Here is a 23,513-nt window from a genome sequence, read left to right on the forward strand (position 1 = left end):
ACGACCCCAACTCATACCCCTTGAAAATACCATTTTTTTTTTAAGTTGCGAAAATATTCCCAAAGATCCAGGGCATTTACAGTTCTATTCACAATTGGATAACCACACACCACAGTAGAGCTTACACTTATCATCTATACCAAACCAAACCACATTATTCATTTATTTGAAAGAAAGAATGTTTAAGTAATAATTGTAAAAGACATATCAGAGTTATTTAAACGACATAAAAGTAAATAATAAAAAAAAAACTGAGCCACGCTGTCCCTCTGTGAACCGTCTAGCAAGAATGTAATACTCGTAACTCTCCCAGGAGCCAGTCACTTCACTGATCGCCTGCGGCTGCGAAAAACCATAGAAGTAGGGTGTCAAAACCGAAATCCTGAGCAGAGGTTCCTCTAATGAAACAAATGAGCTAAAAAACATAGATAAGATTTCATGCAAAAATTTAGAAGAACGCAATTATGATAATTTCATAATTCAATTAAGCATTTATGCAACAAGGAGCATTTATTAAGCATGAGGGAACATTTAAGCAATAACAATGATCACAATTTAAGTAAGACATTTAACAGACATTAGAGATTAAACATCATGCACCAACCAACATGTAACAATTAACGGAACAGATAACATATGCATGACAGGAATATACATGATTTACGTGCAATGCTTGAACACATCATTATATTTCATTAAAGTTTTATTTTTTCATATGCATGCCCTATTAAATGCATATAATTTAAGTTTCTTTTTTTAATTACCATTGCCCGCGGGTACACCAAACGAGTAAAATCTCCGATGTCAAGTTAGGTTCTCAGGGTAACTTTGGTTCCAAACTTAGCCCTCAACCGAAACAACCTTCGAAACATTAGACCACCTATCTAATGTCGGGAACACCCCACAACCACAAGTGTCATTTCGTTGGTATACCAAAACAACAACTGTGCACACCATTCCCAGGTAAAGTGGCAAACTCTCCCTAAAACTGGGGCCAGGAGAAAAAACCTCAATATCGGGTTCAGGAGACAAAAGTAAAGCCCACGGAGTTTTTGTATCCTCACAGTCTCTCCAAGACCGAATCTCTAAGATCTCCATTATCCAGATGGGAGATCCCAGAACGTATATTACACAGTTGTTAATTATTATTATTTTATTAAGAGCCAATTATTGAGTTTTACAATTCAACATACAAAAACAAAGGCAAAAACTCGCATCTACCCTTGCAAGAACCATCACGGGACTCCCGCCTGTGGAAAACACAGAGAACAGTGCAATTCAGAGTAAAATATTTATGTGATTTTTGTGATGCATTCAAAATTAATAACGGAGCAACCCACAGCCCGAGGCCACCCAATCCTAGATCATTCATTTCAATCATCTATGCACCATATGCAAAAACCATAACAATGTGCAATATACGCAATGATATTAACACAATTCCACATGCACGATCTTTCATACAAATTTAGGAATGTGCATGATCTTCCATGCTCATATGCATGTGTTCACCATCCCAGGTGCAAGTACTTCCTTTCACATTTATATGACAGATCTTTTAATATCAAAATTGCCAATTATCAAGCTAAGCACATAGTTGGGTTGAGCACATACTATGGTATTCTTACATTGCAGAAACTGCACAAATTCATATATGTGTTAAGATGCAGAAAATGCACAGATTCAGAGTTTTGACATGGACCTTAACAAATAAAAATGTAATTTCTATCATGGATCCTCACAGAAATTTAATTTCTATTAACAAACTTATTACCTATGATCATTCAGCCATTGTATTTAACAATTCAGAAAGTATGCAGCTTAATCGACACATATTAACATTGAACTAACACCCTGTATATCCTGGACATGTTTATACACTGTCATGTGAAAGCCCAAAATTTCTTTGCGTATGCTATGGCTTGAGTGTGAACATTTCAGAACATAGGGTAGTATAACCGTGGAATCATACTCCGAACATGGAATAGTTTGAGTATTCAACTATCAAAATCAGCGATCTTTTAACAGGGAATAATTCAAAATATACTTGACGCCTTTTGTTCAGCCACTCTAAGGTAAAAAATCAAGAAACTATTATTAGATAGTAAAAATGTGTGGTATAGTATGGATGTAGTATCCCGCATTGGATTGCCACTAGCCCATGAACCATTCAGCAGGAAACTAGATAGGTAGTAGATACTGTAACCCCGCTTCAGTCGATCTAATGGGTGTCCCAATGTATTTAGGTGGAACCACACATGACTGCTCTCATGGCGGAGTTTGATATATTACCGATAGTACAAGCTACAAAAGTTGAACATTACAGTGGCAATACAAATTAAGCAACATATGTTCAAAGATCAAAAGATGCAGTCCCAGTTGAAAAAGATGAATTTTATCAATGGATAACAAGAAACAAGGATTTCCCAAGTCTAAGATATGTAACTAAACTGTTTTATTTCCCTATACATGATCAACAAGCTCAAGTTTAGACAGCAAGCTGGAAATTTCAAAACCATGAGACCTCTAGTTGCTATCTCGAACATCAAACACTATTATAACGAGAAAGTCGTGTGAGGGTTCCTAAGCATGATTGATGGTGGAAAAGCAATAAATAAAGCATATTCAAAAGTATACATTAATGAAGTACTGCTGTTGCAGGTAGAAACACACTGGCTTTAAAAATATAGAATCTTGTCAAGCTTCAGTTTGAGAAAAAACCATCAAACTTATACAAAATTTGAAGTTTGTTGTATCATATAATACAACAGTATAATTCTAGAACCATCTATGAGATTAAAAATACTAGATGAGGTTATATAGTTTAGTCTATATGTATATTAATGCCCACAGTTTAGGTTATATATAAAAAAACCACCACCACAACAACAACAACAACAACAACTACGCCTTCATCCCAAAACAATTGAGGTCAGCGATATGAACCAAAAAAGAAAATCATTCTGGGTCTTCCACATGAATCCTTCTCCTCCAATCATTTCTATCCTATGCCATGTCCTTGGTGAGGTTCAAAGCATTCATATCCTTTCCTATCACCTCCATCCATGTCTTCCTAGGCCTACCCCGACCTCTTTTAACTAATATATTTTCCCATTTCTCCATCCTTCTAACTGGAGCATCATTAGGCCTTCGCCGAATATGTCCAAACCACCGTAAACGAGTCTCTCTCATCTTATTTTCAATGGGTGCAACACCTACCTTCTTACGTGTCTCCTCGTTCCGAATCTTATCTTTTATTGTATTTCCACACATCCATCTCTGCATACGCATCTCAGCTACACTCATTTTTTGAATATGATGTCTCTTGGCAGCCCAACATTCCGTACCATATAGTAAAGCGGGCCTAATAGTCGTCCTATAAAACTTTCCCTTCAACCGCAATGACATTCTACGATCGCACAACACTCCAGTTGCACTTTTTCATTTCATTCACCCAATCTTTATCCTATGATTTACATCTCCATCAATTTCTCCATACTTTTGAATGATAGATCCCAAATATTTGAAACAATCATCCACCGATATTTCTTGCTCACCAAGCTTTACTACACTCCCATCATTACTTCGTTGCTTACTAAACCGACATTCCATGTATTCTGTCTTACTCTTACTCAACTTAAAACCTCTTGCTTCCAATGTCTGTCTCCATAATTCTAACTTAGCATTAACCCCAGCTCTAGACTCATCAATCAAAACAATATTATCAGCAAACAACATACACCACGACACATTTTCTTGAATTGATCTCTTTAGCTTATCCATCACTATAACAAATAGGAGAGGGCTTAGAGCAGATCCTTGATGTAACCCTACCGTTATAGGAAAATTGGTTGTCACCCCTCCACAAGTGCGGACATTGGTTACTACTCCTTCATACATATCCTTAATTATACTAATGTACTTGAGAGAAACACCTTTCTTCATCATTGTCCACCAGAGATCGTCCCTAGGTACTCTATCGTATGCCTTCTCCAAATCAATAAAAACCATATGCAAATCTTTTTTCCTCTCTCTATTTCTCTCAATAAGTTGTCTAAGAAGATGCATAGCTTCTATAGTTGATCTTCCACCATAGGGATATGACCCCATTTAAAACAAAATTCCATAACTACATCTAATTAAACCTCTTTTGGTGTCGTTTCACACATAAGAGCACGAATATGCATAAAATTTTTTATAGTTTCAATACCGATCTCCCCAAAACCGATATGTGTTAAATGAGAAAACAAAAACTCTGTACATGGCACGTTGTTGAACCCAGATTCTACCCTTTTATTTTTAACTCACTCGAATGGGCTGAGCAGTTTCTTATATGATACTTGAGACAAGCACTCCACTGAACCATAGAAAAACCCATAGTAGAATAAAAAATTTCAAACAAAAACTTTTCCAACAGCAACACAGTGCATGCTTGACATCGATACATATGCAAAAACACATAAACCCTACATCAGTACTCACGCAAGACACAGAGAACCCCCTGTAATCCGAAAACAAAAATTTCTCTTTTTTTTTTCTGTAGCGTCAGCCACAAAGAAAACCACGACCAAGAAACTCGATTTGGGTTTCCTTGGTAGTCTAAATCATGCAAGAAAACCCCACCCATAATCAATACATTACTCAAATCACAAGAGGGAACCCGTACCTCAGATCGACAATCAGAGACTGCTGTCGCGAAAGGAGGGTCGACCGACACTGGTGCTACTGCTGCCGCGCGCGAAAATGAGGGAGAAGAGAACGAGAGTCAGAGGGTGTGAAGTAGAGGGAGACGAGAGCAGAGGTGGGGAGGAAGAGCACGGGAGGCCCTTTGTAGAAAGGGGGTCTCCCGAAAAGGAAGGAGTTTACCTTCCATCTTCCGGCGGCCGCTTACACCCCCTCCCCCCTTTTGCGATTTTGGGGTTTTCTTCTGTGTTAGGGTTCATTCAGAACCCTAACTCTTTATTTTTATCGGGCAACCCGTATCGGGTTGCCTTTGAGTTTTTATCTCTTTTTTTTCATTTGTTTCACAGGGCACGGTCCGGGTCTAAGACCGAGGTCCAGGTCCAACCGGGGTTTTGGGCCCGCACCACCCATGCGATATGGATCCATGGGTTGGATCCGAATGGATCCCTTAATATAATTACGTCCATTTATATATATATATATATTTTCCACTTATTTTCTTTTTCTTAAATGTATATATAAGATATTATACTTAAATAAGTAAATATCTTGGATCCAGAATGTGGATCCTAGGCTTATTTACGTATTTTATCTACAAAAAAAATTCTAATTAATTCCCCAAAAAATGCGGTTATTACACTACTATAGTCTCTTGTCCCCATTATGGGACAAATTATCTATTCTCAAACCTAAATGGGAAGGTTGGACAATAAAAATAAGGCAAAAACTAATTGAGAAGGAGAATCTTTTCTTGTTTGTGCTTAGGCCTGAGTTTGAGCAAGTGAGATCCTCTCTTCTCCATAAAACCACCTCGCCTCTTATTAGTGAGACACTTGTCGAAGTATGCCATGAGGAAAAAAGACTCGACATGAACAAGGCAAGTGAAGAAGTTCTTGCTCTGTCAAGACCTGACAATAATGTGAGGTCATGTAGCCCTCTTCATTTCGAGAAAAGGTATAATGGAGGTGGAAGGAAGATTATTTGCCACCATTGCAATGAATCGAGGCACATGAAACCAGAATGCTCTAAACTCAAACAAAAGGTGATCTCGATGAGTGAAAACACTTCCAAAAAAGAGGAAACAAGCAAAATAGGAAGCGATGTTAAGGACTTGTCAATCACTTGATTGGTGGAGGCTCTTCAACATCCAAAGGCCACTCTATCTACTTTCAATGTCACTGTGTCAATCTTCTTCCCCTCTTGGATCTTGGATTCAGAAGCCTCGTTTTCCATGACACCAAATGAGTCTACTTTATGATTGTACAAATTCATATTTCTCATGTGTTTCTACCGTCGATGAAACCTCTTTAAATGTCAAAAGTATAAGAAATTTAAAGATTTTTTTAAAGAATTCAATTTTTTTGGTGTCAAATGTTACTCATTCCAAAACTAAACTTAAATCTTTTCTCGGTTTCTCAAATGTCGGATTATGGGTGTGAGGTCTTCTCATATAAGGCTTGTTGGGTGCAGATAGGGAAGCTGATTGGGCAAGACCATAGAAGGAGATCTCTAGATTCTCTACTATATGGACTTTCTTGATCTCCCAAAAGAATCTTTTTGTAACTATGCCCAATAAATAGACTTAGTTCTTTGGCATAAAAGATTAGGTTACCCAAGTATCTCCAAATTGTCACTTTTTCCTTTTTTGCAAAAATATTATAAGGCAAAATATTTTGTTTGCAATGATTGTATACTTGAAAAAATGAAGATGCTTCCTTTTGGATCTAGAACTTTTGTGTCAAATGAACCTTTTGAATTGGTGCATTCGGATGTGTGGTGACGGATTTTTGTTACGTCAAAAGGAGGCAAAAAGAGGATTCTTGTATTATGTTACTTTTATAGATGATTATAGTACATATACTCTATGTAATCAAAAGTGCTAGGCGGGGGACCCCTAAGAATCCTAGGCGGGACTAGGCGGATTAGTCGTTACCTTGATTAAGAAATAAAAAAATATAAAAAATATGCAAATGAATTGCTAAAATTAGTAACAAACATGTATGCAACATAAAAACTATCAACAATAAGCAATAAACCAAAAAACACATGTCGAACATTACAAAACCTGCCCAAATATTAAAAATAATTGAATAAGCAAAGCAAACAACTATCAACAAATGCCAAATAATTTTAAAATAATATAAATTCTTAAAATAAAGTACTAAAACTAACAACAAAGATGTATCCAACATAAAATTAATCAACGACAAATGTACAAAGCATAAGGTATTGCTACCATCAAGCGTAGTAAACATGTTATATTTACAAAACTTGTCCAAATATTATTAAGACTAAGAACAAAGATGTATCCAACATAAAATTAATGAACAAATGCACAAAGTACAAAATTCCACTATCGTGAAGCATAGCCGCATAATAAATCTGTTATATTACAAAACCTGACAAAAAATTAAGACACATGTACATATAAACAAACACACATAATAATTCAATGTCACATCTACATATACAAACACATAACAAATTAATTAAAAAAAAACAAAAAATGCACATAACAAGTTGCAAGGTACCAATTTTCCCACCTAGGCAAGGACCGACTAGGCGCCCAGTCAGTGCTTAGGCAAGAAAATTAGTACCCATGAAGGGGGAAAACTAGGAATCCGACCGATTCCTAGTTTTTCCTTCGACTAGCCAGACTAGACGCCTTTGACTACATAGGATATACTTGGATTTACTTAGATTCAAATCCAATGCTTTTGCATGTTTTAAAGATTTTCATAATTTAGTTAAAAATCAATTCAAAACCTTTCGCTCTGATTTAGGGGGAAAATGTCTTTCAAATGAATTTCATACTTATTTGAAGACTCATGGGATTATACATCAAAAATCTTGTGCTAGAACACCTCAACAAAATGGAATTGCCGAAAGAAAACATCTGTCGTATTGTTGAAACTACTAGAACTTTGCTTATTTCAAAGGGATTTCCAATTTTTTTTTGGGCTGAAGCTAGTCTTACCATGATATATTTAATAAATAAAATGCCTTCACCAAATTAATAACTTTTTAAAATTAGTTTGGATTTGAAAAGATTAAGGGTGTTCAGATGCAAGTGTTTTGTACTTATTGAAAAACATGACAAACTCTCTTAATGCCATAAAGTGTATTTGTTGGATATGTTGATAACCAAAAAGGCTATAAATGCTACAATTTGAAAAATGATAAGCTCTATGTTTCTAGGAATGTTACATTTCTTAAAAGAGAAAAAAGATTTGATGTTCAAAAATCCAAGGAAGATCTTGGGTATGCTTTCTTGTTTGATTTATTACCTAAATATAATGCTAAGGTTGTGGATTATGATACTAGTGAGAATGTTGGTGATAATGCTTCTAATGATATTGATGATAATCTAGAACCTATTCATGAGTCAAATGTTGATAAAGAACCTACTTGAGAACTTCAATGTTACTCTCGATGTGATAGTGGGGATCATCCATGTGCTTTTGATAAATATAACTAATTCCTTGAGATAAAAGAACCTAGTGTTAATAGATCTGAACGGATCTCTAGACCCTCAAATGGGTTAGTCTCCTATGAGTATTTTTCACCCAATTTTAGATCTTGTCTTATAGTTATACATTCATGTAATGAACATTCAAATTATAGGAAGACCATAAAAGAATGAGTTGAAGCTATGAACTTAGAACTAGACATAAAGCTAATACTTGAAAAATTCAACCACTACCAAAGGAAAAGAAGGCTATACGATGTAGGTCGGTATTTAAAGTAAATATCGAAAGTGATGGATCATTAGAAAAATACAAAGCTAGGCTAGTTATAAAATGATATTCCTAAGAATATTGTATAGATTACGAAAAAAACCTTTGCTCTAGTTGCCTCTATGACTAATGTTAGGACTCTCATTGCAATAATGTCTATTGAGAATTTACCTATATACCAATTAGATGTTAAAAATGTCTTTCTAAATAGAAATTTGAATGAAGAAGTTTACATGGATCTTTCTCTCGGTTTGAACATTGAGAAGGGTATAGTTCTTCGTCTTCGCAAAACCTTGTATGGGCTTAAACAAGCCCCAAGGCATGGTATGATAGGTTTAATAGAACTATGTTGGATTTTGGTTGTAGTTCATGTTATACTGACACTGCTTTTTTTGTAAGTCCCATATGTTTTACTTTTGTTATACTACTATATGTCGATGATATGATCATCATTGAGAGTGATAAGAAAGCGGTTGAAGAAATCAAATTTATACTTAAAGAGACTTTTGCTATGACTGATCTCATTTTTTTGAGATATTTCTTAGGTATTGAAGTAGCTTATTCACCAAGAGGATACATTTTGTCTCAAATGAGGTTTGCAACTGATATTGTTGCTCGCTCGAAAATCATAGATGATAAACATGCTTACACCAGAAGTCGTTAATGCCAAGATGAGAGCTGAAGATGAGATTCGATTGGATGATCCAACACCTTATCAACAACTTATTAGATCATTAACTTATTTGTCCATTACTTGATCATACATTGCACACGCAATGCATATTGCAAATTAATTTCAGCATGCACCAACCTTTGTGCACATGAATGTCGTGTTGCAAATAATCAGATATATAAAGAATTTTTATCCAAAGGGATTTTATTATCTTCATCCTCATCTTTAAATCTTATTGCTTATATTGATTCTGATTGGGGTGAAAATCCAAATAACTGATACTCAACTACTGGTCTCTATGTGTTCCTAGGTGATTATCTTATATCGTGACAATGTAAAAAACAACAGAAGATATCGTTATCTTCCACGAAAGTTGAATATAGAGATGATTACGACATCAACTGAGGTCATGTGGTTGCGGTCTCTACTTAGAGATATGGGAGTTGATGTTTCAGAACCTTCAAAGTTGTGTTGTAATAACAAGAATGCCATATACATTGCTAGCAATCGTACGTTTCATGAACGGACCAAGCACATCGAGATTGACTGCCTTTATGTTAAGGAAGAACACTTGAAAGGGACTATTGATTTGCCTTTTGTACCATAAGAGTATCAAATCACATATTTTTTCACTAAATCCCTCCCTTTACCACAATTTCTCTTAGCAAAATTTTGGTGATCTCACCGTAAGTTTGAGTTGTTAAAATGTAAAATGTAACATATCTAATATATATATGATAATAATATTATATTATATTATTATTATATATTTATATTTATTTTTCTTTTCTTTTCCTTTTTGTATTTTTATTTTATCTAGTTCGTTTAGAACTAGATACCACATCCTAGTCAAGTTCCAACTAGGACTTGACTAAGGATATAGTCCTTGGACCTAGTCCAACGACTATATTTAGAGCCGTTGGACTAGGTCCAACGACTCTTAAGGAGAGCTCTAAAAGAGCTCTCCTTTACCACTCTCCCACTTGTATAAATAGGGGTGTTCCCCCTCCATTGTATTCATTACTTTTTAAGCATATCTTGTTAGAAATAAAGATTTATTATTTTTATTGTGTTCTTCCATTTATAACCTTTCATGGGTTGTGTTTGAGGTATTTCCAATAGATACTCTTTGAGAGTTTCTCGTGCTTTTGTGGAAGACCACCATTTCATTACATGGTATAAAAGCCTTAAAGACCTTAGATCTTGAAGAATTTTTGTCTTGTTTTTCGTGCCTCATTTGCAAAGGGTGTTTTATCCTCTTGTTTGTGACTCAAGAGACTTTTTTTAAAGAAGGAAAGCATTTGGAGGAAGCTTGGATATGAAATTTTGTGTTTGTACTCATTCTTCTCCTCTTATCTTTCTCTTTATCTCTTTTTTCTTCTCTAATCTATTATCTCTTTTTCTCACCCTTATAAAAGATGGATAACAATGATAAGATCACCATCATACCCATAAAATTAAATGACACCAACTATGTGATGTAGGCTTTAATCATAAAGCACCACATTTGGGGAAAAGGGTTGTGGGGTAAAGTGGATGGTTCCGATTCGGAACCGAAACTAATTCTCACAAAAATTGAGAATGACAAAGAAGTACCTCTCACATGAGAGAAGAATAAGGCGTTGACAACCTATGAGAAAAAATGGAAAGAGTGAAGGATAGGTCTCACCAAAATTATGTCATGACTAATTATTAGCATTGTCATTAAGAAATGCTCTAGCCTTGCTAAATTTGAGCATGCCGATAAAGCTTGAGAATATCTTAGAAATATGTATTCCCTTAAAGATATTGCACATGTGTGCAATTTGCACGACAAAGTCCGAACGATGACTCAAAAGGATAAAACTATTAGGGAATATTACAATGAGTTATCCAAATCTTCGGAGAAATTGACTCTTCTTGAGCCAAAATGACATTGTTCCGAAGATATCGAGATTCGCCAAAAGCAACTCAATATGAAACATTTTTATTAATTTATAAACGGTTTAAGACCGGATATTGAGTCGACCAAATCAACTCTTTTACATCGAGGAAAGGTTTCCTGTATCATTGATAATATAAAGGAACTGATTATGAAGAAAAAAAGACTTGGGAAGAATACTCCAAAACTTGAAGATGATTCCGTTTTAGCTGTGTCTAAACCGGGTAGCTATGTGTGTACTTATAGGCCACCTCATTTTGGTAGACAAAATGGTGATTTTAACAAAAGAAAAGTCATTTGCCACCATTGTCATGATCCGGGGCACTATAGGCCTCAATGTCCTAAGCTAAAAAGAAGAGGAGAGAAGAAAAGAAAGTTGCATCTGTCGCACCGAAATCAAAAGATCAAGATGCACTGGTATCTATGGTCCAATTAATGGAGATTCTTTAACTTTTTCTCAAAGGAGCATCCTCCTCAACTGAGGCCTCGACTGGAGCAGCTGTTTTATCATTCTACGATCTCGATAACTTTCCTTGTTTTCTTGACTCTGATGCTTCTTTTCATATAACCCAAAATGTTAATAGCTTATTCGAATGTCTTAAAAATAACTTAAGTGTGTCAAAAGTTCACGGTTTATGGTACATCTCTTAAATATAAGGAATAAGAAATTTTGAAAAACTTCATAAAACAAAGAAATTTTTTATCCCAGAAGTTAGATATATTTCTAAACTAAATTTAAACCTTTTGTTTGTTTCTCACATATCTGATTATGTGTGTAATATCTCCTCTTCTTATGGTTCTTGGGTCCATAATTGCCAGTCAGGGATTGGGGAAGGCCATAGAGAATGAGGACTCTATTACATGAATTTTTTGGAATTGCCTAAGAATGCTTTCTGTTATAATGTTCAGAAACTAGAGTTGGATTTGTGGCACAAAAGACTTGGTTATCCTAATATGTCTAAAATCCAATATTTTTCAAGTTTAGGAAAATTTCGTAATTCTGAAAGCTTTACTTGTAAAGATTGTATCCTTGGCAAAATGAAAAGATTATCGTTCAGAAACTAGAGTTGGATTTGTGGTACAAAAGACTTGGTTATCCTAATATGTCTAAAATCCAATATTTTTCAAGTTTAGGAAAATTTTGTAATTCTGAAAGCTTTACTTGTAAAGATTGTATCCTTGGCAAAATGAAAAGATTACCGTTTCATAATAGAACTTTTGTTTTTTCTAGACCACTTAAATTAATACATTCAGATGTTTGGGGTCCTGTACCAGTTATTTCAAAATGTGGATATGCATATTATGTAATTTTTGTGGATGGCTTTTCTAGGCATACTTGGATTTACTTCTAAGCATAAATCTGACATTTTTTCACACTTTCAAACATTTCATAGAATGATTAAAAATAAATTGCAAAATGATATTTTTATTTTTTGCACTGATTTAGGGGGAGAATTTATGTTCAAAAAATTCAAACACTATCTCAACTTACATGGCATCACACATAAAAGATCTTGTCCACACACACCACAACCAAATGGTCTGGCTGAATGTAAACATCGACACATCATGGAAACCACTAGGACTTTATTAATATCAAATCAAGTTCCAAAAGGTTTTTTGGTAGAAGCTGTCCTAACTGCTACCTATCTTATTAATCGAATACCATCTTCTTTTTTGAAAAATATAAGTCCAATTGAAAAACTTGCTAACTTATCTCCTGATTATTCTAGACTAAGGGTCTTTGGATGCAAGTGTTTTGTTTTAACCAATAAGACTGACAAACTTTCTCGCCAAGCAATTCCTTGTGCCTTCTTAGTGTAACGACCCCAACTCATACCCATGAAAAAGTGACAATTTTTTTTAAAAGTGCAAAAACATTCCCAGAAACCCGGGGCCTTTACAGTTACAACACATCCACAACCACAAGGGATCTTATACCCATCTTTCAAACCAAACCAAACTTTATTTATTAAAGCTCATAGAGTGACGTAAGTAAATAAAATATAAATAAAGCAGAAAGAAGAACACACTGTCCAAAGAAAAGTTTGCCAAGAAGTCACATAGCCCTCGTAGCTCATCGCAAAGCAAATCCTTTCACTGTGCCTCAAAAAATGTAAAAAACACAAAAATAGGGGTGTCAATATCCAAAGAATTATGTATACGAATCCCTCTAATTGAAAAACTTGTTAACTTATCTCCTGATTATTCTAGACTAAGGGTCTTTGGGTGCAAGTGTTTTGTTTTAACCAATAAGAATGACAAACTTTCTCGCCAAGCAAATCCCTGTGCCTTCTTAGTGTAACGACCCCAACTCATACCCGTGAAAAAGTGGTAATTTTTTTTTTAAAGTGCAAAAACATTCCCAGAAACCCCGGGCCTTTACAGTTACAACACATCCACAACCACAACCACAAGGGATCTTATACCCATCTTCCAAACCAAACCAAACTTTATTTATTAAAGCTCATAGAGTGACGTAAGTAAATAAAATATAAATAAAGCAGAAAGAAGAGCACGCTGTCCAAAGAAAAGTTTGGCAAGAAGTCACATAGCCCTCGTAGCTCATCGCAAAGCAAATCCTTTCACTGTGCCTCAAAAAATGTAAAAAACACAAAAATATGGGTGTCAAAATCCAAAGAATTCTATATACGAATTCCTCTAATTGAAAAACTTGTTAACTTATCTCCTGATTATTCTAGACTAAGGGTCTTTGGATGCAAGTGTTTTGTTTTAACCAATAAGAATGACAAACTTTCTCGCCAAGCAAATCCCTGTGCCTTCTTAGTGTAACGACCCCAACTCATACTCGTGAAAAAGTGGTAATTTTTTTTTAAAGTGCAAAAACATTCCCAGAAACCCGGGGCCTTTACAGTTACAAAACATCCACAACCACAAGGGATCTTATACCCATCTTCCAAACCAAACCAAACTTTATTTATTAAAGCGCATAGAGTCTGATACGTAAGCAAATAAAATATAAATAAAGCTGAAAGAAGAGCCACACTGTCCAAAGAAAAGTTTGCCAATAAGTCACATAGCCCTCGTAGCTCCTCGCAAAACAACTTCTGGAGTGTCGACTTTCTTATCATCAGTAATGCCAGACCTGAAAACAATATCAAAAGCAAATTTAGTCTGAGATAATAAATATCCTCTAGGAGAATAAACAACTTCAATGCCTAAAAAATATCTCAACAAGCCTAAATCAGTCATTTCAAAATGAGATTTAAGAAGTGTTTTGATCGTTTCCACTCCCTGTTTATCGCTTCCGGTGATGATCATATCATCCACGTAGAGAAGAAGCACAATGATCCTTGCATCAGAATTCTTAATAAACAAAGCAGTGTCAGTTAAACAGAATTGAAAACCAATATCAATCATAACACGCCTAAACCTATCATACCGAGCTTTCAGTGCTTGTTTAAGTCCATAAAGAGTTTTTTCTAAGCGAATGACTTTACTCTTAGGAATACTTAGACCAGGAGGGGGTTCCATGTAGACTTCTTCAACTAGCTTTCCATTTAAAAAGGCATTTTTGGCATCCATTTGAAAAATAAACTATTTTTTGATAGAAGCTAAGGCAATTAAGGTTCAAACAATTGTCATACGAGCCTCCGGAGCAAAGGTTTCTTCATAATCAATCCCATATTCTTGGGCATACCCTTTGGCTACTAATCGAGATTTATATCTTTCAAGAGTACCATCACTCTTGGTTTTAATTTTATAAACCCATCGACATCCTATAGTTTTCTTCCCTGAAGGAAGATCTTGAATAGTCCATGTAGAAGCCTTTTCAAGTGCATCTAATTCAACTTTCATGTTCTATCCATTTGATATCATTTTTTGCTTGAAAATATGTGGATGGTTCTTCATATGAGTGAATTAATGCAATAACTGCCCTATACGTGGGTGAGAATGACTCGTATGATACAAACTTTCCTAGAGGCCTCGAGACTCGGGATGATTGTCTAGTTGGAATGTTAGAATATTTTTCAAGTGCACATGGAGAATTAGACTCTTGTCGCCTGGAATATTGAATACTAGTATTCCTATGAACTTCTTCATTTTCAACATTATGATTAAGATCAATAATTCTTTGATCATCATCAAAGTTACAGTCAAGGTCATATTTATCAAATGTTGATGTTAGATCTAGCAAAAAGGAGTACTCAGTGACGTCTTTTAATTTTCTAAAATCAAAGAAGCTCTCCTTTTCAAGAAAGGAAACATTTCGAGACACATATAGTCTATTATTTTTGGAGTCAAAACATCTATAACCTTTCTGATTTTCAGCATATCCTAAAAAGGCACAGAGAATCGCACGAGGGGAAAGTTTATCATTTTTGTCAGTAAATATGAAACATTTGCACCCAAATATTTTTAGTCTAGAGTAGTCTGGAGAAATGTTCATAAGTTATTCAATGAGAGTGATATTTTGTAATGAAGAAGATGACATCCTATTAATGAGATAGGTGACAGTTAAGGCAACTTTTGCCCAAAAGTCTTTCGGGACTTGATTTGATTAATAAAGTCCTAGTGGTTTCTATAATATAACGATGTTTTCGTTCCGCCAGTCCATTTTGTTGATGTGTATAAGGACAAGATCTTTGATGTGTGATGCCATGCAATTTAAGATAATTTTGAAAATCTGTGGATAAAAACTCTCCCCCTGAATCTGTGCGAAAAATAACAATATCATTTTGAAACTTGTTTTTAACCATATTATGAAAAGTTTGAAAGTATGAAAATACTTCAGACTTATGTTTGAGAAAGTAAATCCACGTATGTCGGGAGAAATCATCGACAAAAATAACATAGTAAACAAATCCTCCTTTAGAAATTACTGGTGCAGGACCCCAAACATCCGAGTGTATTAATTCAAGTGGTCTTGAAGAAAAAAATGTTCTGTTCTGAAATGGTAATCTTTTCATTTTGCCGATAATACAATATTTACAATCAAATGATTCAGAGTTACAAAATTTTCCTAGATTTGGAAAATATTGGATTTTGGCTATATGTGGGTGACCAAGTCTCTTATGCCACAGTTCCAACTCTGTTTTCTAAATATTATAACAAAAAGCTTTCTTCGACATTTCCAAAAAGTTCATGTAATAGAGTCCTTCTCTATGGCTTTCCCCAATTAGCTTGCCTGACTGACGATCTTGTACCTAACAACCATGAGAAGAAAATGAAATATTACACCCATAATAAAAAATTTGAGATACAGATAAAAGATTTAAATTTAATTTCGGAACATGTCTAATTTCTGGAATAGAAAATTTCTTTGTTTTATAATTTTTTTCAAAATTTCCTATTTCTTCTATTTCAAGAGAAGTCCCGTCAGCAGGAAAGACCTTTGACACACTTGTTTTATTTTTAACACTTTTGGATAGACTTTGATTATTTGGGGTCATATGAAAAGATGCACCCGAGTCAAGGAGCCAATAAATTTTACCTGGATCAGAAAAAGATGAGGCTGCTGCGCCGGTTGAAGCTTCAGATGAGGAAGAGGCACATTTGATGAGAGGTTGAAGAATCTCCATTAGTTGGGCTAGAGAAACTGGTGCATTCTGATCTTTAAGCTCCGATCCAGCAATTGCAACTCTTTTTTCTCTCAGCTCCTTAAGTTTGAGACATGACAGTGATGACAAATAACTTTCTTCTTATCATAGTCACCATTTTGTCGGTTAAAGTGAGGAGGCCTATATGATCGAACATGATTCCCTGGTCTAGACATGGCTAAAATAGAATCATCTTGAATTTTTGAAGAACCATTCCGGAGACGATTTTCTTCCATTGTTAACTCTTCAATAGTTTCAACAATAGAAGGAATTTTTCCTCGGTGAAGGAGGGCCGATTTAGTGGTTTCAAATTTCGGCCTTAATCCAATGATAAATTGGTAAAAATGTTCAGCATCGAGTTGTTTTTGACGAAGCTCGATATCTTCGGTATAATGCCACTTTGGTTCTAAAAGGGAAAGTTCTTCCCAAAGTTCGGACAACCTATTGTAATATTCACGAATAGTTTTGTCTCCTTGTGTTATCATTCAAACTTTTTCTTGGAGGTTGCACACGTGTGCAATATCTTTAAGAGAATACATATTCTTGATGTATTCCCATGCCTTATCGACATGATCAAATTTGGCAAGGCTTGAGCATTTTTTAATGTCAATGCTATTGATAAGCCATGACATTATCTTCGCATGAGATATTCTCCATTCTTTCTATTTCTTCTCATATGAGGCAAGAGCCTTGATTTTCTCTTCTTCCGATAGAGAGACCTCTTTATCTCCCTCCTTTTTAGTAAGAGATAACTTAGGTTCCGAATGTGAACTATCCACAATCCCCCATAAGCCTTTTCCCCGTATATGGTGTTTCATGATTGAAGCTCATGTTACGTAGTTCGTATCACTTAGTTTCATAGGCATGATGGTGACTTTATCATTGTCATCCATTGATTACAAGGAGAGAAGGAATAGGGATAGAAGAGAAATGAAAAAGAAAGAAGAAAACACAATACAGCAAGATGTAAAATCTTCTTCAATGAAGTGATAAAACACTTCTCTTCAAGTGGCGAACACTTTTGCAAATGGGCACGGAAACCGAGACAGTTTTTCCTCAAGATCTAGTACTTTTGCGGCTTTGATACCATGAAATGAAATAGGCATCTTTGAAACACGAGCTTAGATTCAAAAGGAAAAGTATCATGAATGACACTAAAGCATAACCCTTAAAAAGGGTATAACTGAAAATAAAATAAAAATAAAAAGATATTCTTTATTGATATGAAAGCCCAATTGCTTAAGAAGCATTGGAATGAAATACAAGAGGGGCTGCACCCCTTTATATACACAACTGAAAGAGGAGGACTCAATAGAGCTGCTCTATTGCTAGTCAAGTCTGGACAGGACTTGACTAGCAACAGTCATTCTAGTTCAAACTGAACTAGATGACATAAAGACAAAAAAAATAAAAATAAAAGAAAAAAGTTACAGAAAAGAAAGAAATGAAAAATATATTTATATATATATATATAATAATATAATAATATTATTATATATATATGTACAGTTTTACATTTTAAGTTTTAACATATCTAATATGCATAAGATTATGCATGATCAATGGTGATGATGATGATTGATGTGGTATTATGGCGGTGAACTAGTGACGTGATTAGGATGATATTATTTCGATGACATGCTGCTTTAGGGTTTGTTTTGGAATTTTGGATTTTTCTTTTTTTGCAAATTTGCCACATGGCATTAAGTCTTTTTGGGTTCGAATTTTAAATCTTTTATTATGTTTGGTTTGCAAGTTTAAGGGATATGGTAAAAATTGCATCAGATACGATTTTGACCCTATCCCCCCTGTATCCGGCCCTTATGATCCATATCCAATCCATATTCTAATAATCCATGCCATATCTGATCCGAATCCTTTCGGAGTGGGTAAGGCTTTAGAATGCCATATCCCTGTGACTTAGCTATGGACCCAAGGATGCCATTAACAGTGGGGTTTTGCTTACTTGCTTCATTCTAGCATCTTTATCTCATAATCTTTTTCCATTCCTGTATCCCCAAAAGAATCTTACAGTCCCTTGGTATGAAGCAAAAGCTGCTAGTGCATTTAGCAGCTGTTTGATTAGTTTCCAAACCTAGTGTTGCCTGCCTCAGTTATCATCATTGATATATTTGTTCCTTATAACTGAGAAAGTAGGCATGAAAGGTAATTACAAAATCTGAACGGGGTTTCCAAAATTGTTTTTCTCTAGAACCATGTAAAGGAGGATATGCTTACACATGATGTTGTGGAAACTTTGTGCTAAACCTTTGCCATTTGAGGTGATTTATGCTATAACACAACATATTAAACTTCAGAATATGAACTTATTAGTTCTATCTGTCCTTTGGAATAACACAGATGAATCTTCATTAGTGATGCCAGCCTGTGATCTGTTTGACCTTCTGTTCAACTTCGTAAATCCTTGCTTAGATCACAATCACAAAGGATGCTATGGAGTGACCTTCAAACTATCAGCACATCTGTTTTGATGAAACAATTTTTTTGGTTGAGATTGATGAAACAAATAAAAACACTGAGGAATCGACCGTCTTGTTTGCTACCACTAGAACAACAATTCAATTTCCAATTAACTTCTTTAAGCATATCTATGAGAAGTCTACAATACTATCTAAATTGAAATTTATTTGTGATGATTTTATTAAAGTAACTCTTAAAATTTAAGCAAATTCACAATTGTTTTTTCTGAATTTAGTTGGAAGAACACCCAGGCTAACCACCTTTTGATATCAAGGATCTGTCATAAACTTTGCTGGAAACTATATGCTTAAACTGTTTTTTATGGGGGTGTTTGTTTTACCCATTTTGGAGAGAATGAGTCACTTTGATATGAAAATGGCTCCTTTCTCCAGGTGAAACAAACACACCATTTTTGTGGGGAAATGGTCAAAGAGAAATAACTTTCTCTTTAACTGTATATTTTACATGAAAGTGAGATCATACCTTCCCCTCTTGGGAAGAGTTTTCCTGCCACGTTTTTCCATGGTGTGCATTTTTTTAATGAATGCAAAAGGCTACTTTTTGCACGTGGGCTCATTTTCTTGACTTTTTTTTCTCTAGCATGGAGCAACAGTTTCGCTTTCATAAATGCATATGTTCCTTTTTGCAAGTAGGGCCCACTTACTTTTTGTTTTTTCCACTCAACATGAGACAAACATGAAACCATGCAGTTCCTTATGAAAACTGTTTTACATGATTTTGCTATAATGTGCAACACAAATCAGATGAGATTTGTGTTTCTCTTTCTCACCTCTGCAACAAATGCCCCCTAACAGTTGTCCATTGTCTGTATAGTTTGGTTGGACAAGTCAGGAAAGCTAATTTTGTGCATAAAGTAAAGAAAATCAGAAAAACAGAAGGTTACCAATAAACACAGTGAACAGATACTCCAGATTACACTGTTTTAGATGCATTGCTAAAAGAGAATGCTTAGTTCATATGCCTCTGAGTAATCCTTTTCTTTCATTTTCTCTTTGTGTGTGTGTTCAGGAACTTTATCTGAAGCTGAACAGGATGGCAAGTATAGCTGCAGATATGTTTGTTGGCAGGGAAAGATTTGCTACTATTTTACTGATGAGACTTACAGAGACTGTTATTTTATGGCTTTCTGAAGACCAGAGTTTCTGGGAGGATATTTTGGATGGCCCAAAGGCATTGGGACCTCTTGGCCTGAAGCAGGTATGTAATTTGATCGCCATGCCTATTGTATTTTTGAATATTATCTTATTAGCTATTTTTTTTTTCAATGCAGTTTTTGTTAGATATGGAGTTTGTAATTAGAATTTCATCCCAAGGGCGCTATTTATCCCGACATTTGCATCAAGTTATCAAGGACATTATATCTAGAGCTATGGCAGCCTTTGCTTCAACTGGGATGGACCCTTACAGGTAAATGCTCTGCAGTTGTAATTAAATTTTGTTGTCCTCCCGGTGTATTTTAAATTTTTTCCCCTTGTTTGGTGTGTTTATGAAATGTCAGAGATTGCTGTGTGGGCAAAATCTTCGCGAGCAAAAATCTCATGATAATTAAGAAGGAAAAGTTTATTTAGTAGAATCTTGGGAAATCCTGGTGTATATATATAAAAATTCACATATAAATATTTGTTTTTATCGGCTATTTGTTGTAAAAAAACTGTGTTATTTTTAAATATTTTTTACTCGACTCCCTGGGGGCAAGGGTTACCCTACGAAGTTTTACGCTGCCAGGACAGCAACTGTAGGCAGGCAAAGCCGAGGTCTTTTATCCTGGCGGTGGTTTCTCCGTGTAAATATCAAAAAGATTATTTTTTACTTATATTTCTTTATAAAAATTAATTTTTATAATTTAATTTATTTTTATTGCCGAGAATTTTTCCAAAATAAGTGAGATTTTAAAAAAAAATTCAATTTGTCACAAGTTTTTGGCTGCTGATATTTTGCTGATTTCAACTTTTGTCACTATGGTTCAAATATTCTTTAAACCAAGGGTTATATATATATATATATAGTAGGTGGTAGCTGCCTACCATTGTTCTATCCTACCGCCAGCCTACCAGGCTTTTGAAAGGTTTTTTCCATGTTTTCCTTAAATCTGACTGTACAAATGTGTTCTACACATAGTTACCTATATTGTTTAAGGTAATATCTCAACGGCGGTATTTCTCGGAGATATTTTCAAAAGTTGAAAAATCTTGGGAGTTTAAAAAATATAAAAAATATGAAAAATAATAAGAAATATAAGAAAAAAATAGTTATTTTTGAAAAATTATAGGGAATATAACTTTGAAATGCTTTTAAAATAAAAAAAACCAAAAATAATAAATTTGGGCTTAAAATATATTAAATAAGTTTTTGTTTTAAAAAATATCGCTATGCAATAATATCGCGATATTTTTGCTCATGGTGATATTTTGAAAATATCACGATATTTAACCTGTAATATTGGCTGACCTAGATTTGCTGATAATATCGTGATTTTTTCAAAATATCGACGATACTGGTGGCACTGGTTCTACATGTTTGATTTTATAAGAATCGACTCTTGGGTCATCCGATCCCGGTACACACGTAGGCTATTATAAGGTTTAAAAATCAATGGTCTAAAATTTACATAAATATTCATGATTTGAAAATCTTGTTTTTTTTTCCAAAAAAACATGATCAAAGTATCGTTTCCTAGCAAATCAACCATGCCGAACGCATCTGCAGGGTCAGATTTGCAAAAAACAACCCGAAAGCCCTGTTCACTCATGGTAGGCTGCTGGTAGGCAGCTATGAATTTTCCTATATATATATGTATGTGTGTGTGTGTATAGTGTATACGATGAAAAAAAAACAGAAAGTCAGAGATAACTTGAAAGAGTAAAATCAGTTACTAAATTTTTTAATAAGATACTAAGAATCCATATTGCTGTCTCTGATGAAGTACTTAATTATCGAATCCTTTTTCAAATACGTAGAGCATTCAAGGACTGTAATTTTCCCATTTAGCAGTATGAACACCTCTGATGTGAGGATCCCTCTCTGAAAAGGATTTCAATTTGCATGATATTCTTGTTCAGCATTTGACTAGTTCTTTTATTATCAAGAAACTGCTGTGTGTGTGTGTAATTCACTGGAGCATGAATGGAAAGCAAGAACATGACCCAACTAGAAGAATCTATAAGCACATTTTAACTCCTATGTTCAAATACTGGAAACAATAGACGTACTACTGTTTAACGGCAAGTCCAGTTGGGGATATTTCTGCCTCAGTTTACTAGGTCTACTGCATAGTTACTAAAGTGTCTTTAAGGCCTTAGAAATATGTCTCCAAGGAAAGGCACTTCAAAAACATTCACTTACATATATCAAAGCTTTAAGGGAAATACACTTGTAAAAATAGGGAATCATGCTTCCCTATTGTCCAAAACACTTTCCCCTGGTGTTGGAACTTTGTTTCACTTGCTAAAAGAGTTGTACTCCACTTTAAAAGTGTTTCTTCTATAAAACCTGTATACTTGGTGGGTAAAATTTTCCATAGAAAACATGAAGAAAACACATTTAAGTTAAATACTGAAGAACCATTATTTTCATGCCCTTTTGCTCACCACTTTTTCATACTTGCTTCTGCTGCCACATCCATGTCATTTTGCTACTACTTCCTACATGCTTTTTCTACCACTTCTATGTCACTTGCTACTTGCTTCCACTAATGCTTTTTAATGCTTCATAATTCCCTCACCAGCACATCCCTTGAACACATATTTCTCACCTCCCACTGGTGCATATTTCTTTTCGTAACCGTGTTCTTGTTATGGCAACTATTATCTTCTATCATCTTAGGTAAGGTTCATCTGTTTACACAGGAATTGTGTGAAGCTATGGGATTTAGCTGTCATAATATTATTAATTGCTGTTCCAGCCATTTCATTGGTCTTAGAAAACTGATTTATGAAATACACGTTCAACCAATAACTGAAGCTAGCGAATTTATGCAAGAGAAAAGGAGAAACATATTACCAGATCTGATACTAGTAATAAACTTCTTTGGATGGTCTTCAACTTTACCAAGAACATGGCTGGTACCCATAGTCCATGGTAGTGTAACTGTAAACTGTACATTTTCTTTGCTTTGGGTACTTGAAAGGAAGTATTGAATAAAAAGTAGTGCCAGTTAAAGTATTCAGTCTGGGTTTTGGACTAGGTCCAACATGAGAAATGGAGTAATCTGCATGGTTTGATTGAGGTCATGCATGATTTCATGCAAGACTTGGGGTATGTTTGGTTAAGCCTCATGAGATTCGGATCCTCATTCAAATGAGATTCGGAATCTCATTTGACCCCGTAACCAAACAAAAATATTTGTAGCCAAGTGGGATTCTCTCCAACCCGTGAGATTTCGAATCTCATGAGTTTACGTGTGATCTCAAATCATACGATTCGAAATCACGTTGGGT

At 34.9% G+C, this 23,513-nt stretch overlaps 2 protein-coding genes across 2 annotated transcripts in view; one reads left to right on the forward strand and one right to left on the reverse strand.

Annotated features, from left to right (window-relative positions):
* The window catches only part of LOC149829654 (exocyst complex component EXO84B-like), a 77,884-nt gene that overhangs the window by 33,377 nt on the left and 20,994 nt on the right, over nt 1-23,513 (forward strand). The window contains exons 5-6 of the mRNA XM_090016063.1: nt 20,086-20,274; nt 20,348-20,484. Of these exons, the coding sequence (XP_089872189.1) occupies nt 20,086-20,274; nt 20,348-20,484 (326 nt within the window). The remainder of the gene's footprint in view (nt 1-20,085; nt 20,275-20,347; nt 20,485-23,513) is intronic.
* LOC149829655 (actin-interacting protein 1-2-like) overlaps nt 1-23,513 on the reverse strand; it is a 151,009-nt gene that overhangs the window by 5,918 nt on the left and 121,578 nt on the right. The gene's annotated exons all lie outside the window — the stretch shown is intronic.

This window comes from Nuphar pumila, chromosome 8 (genome assembly GCF_984573655.1).
Source record: "Nuphar pumila chromosome 8, dmNupPumi1.hap1.1, whole genome shotgun sequence".
NCBI classification, from domain to species: domain Eukaryota; kingdom Viridiplantae; phylum Streptophyta; class Magnoliopsida; order Nymphaeales; family Nymphaeaceae; genus Nuphar; species Nuphar pumila.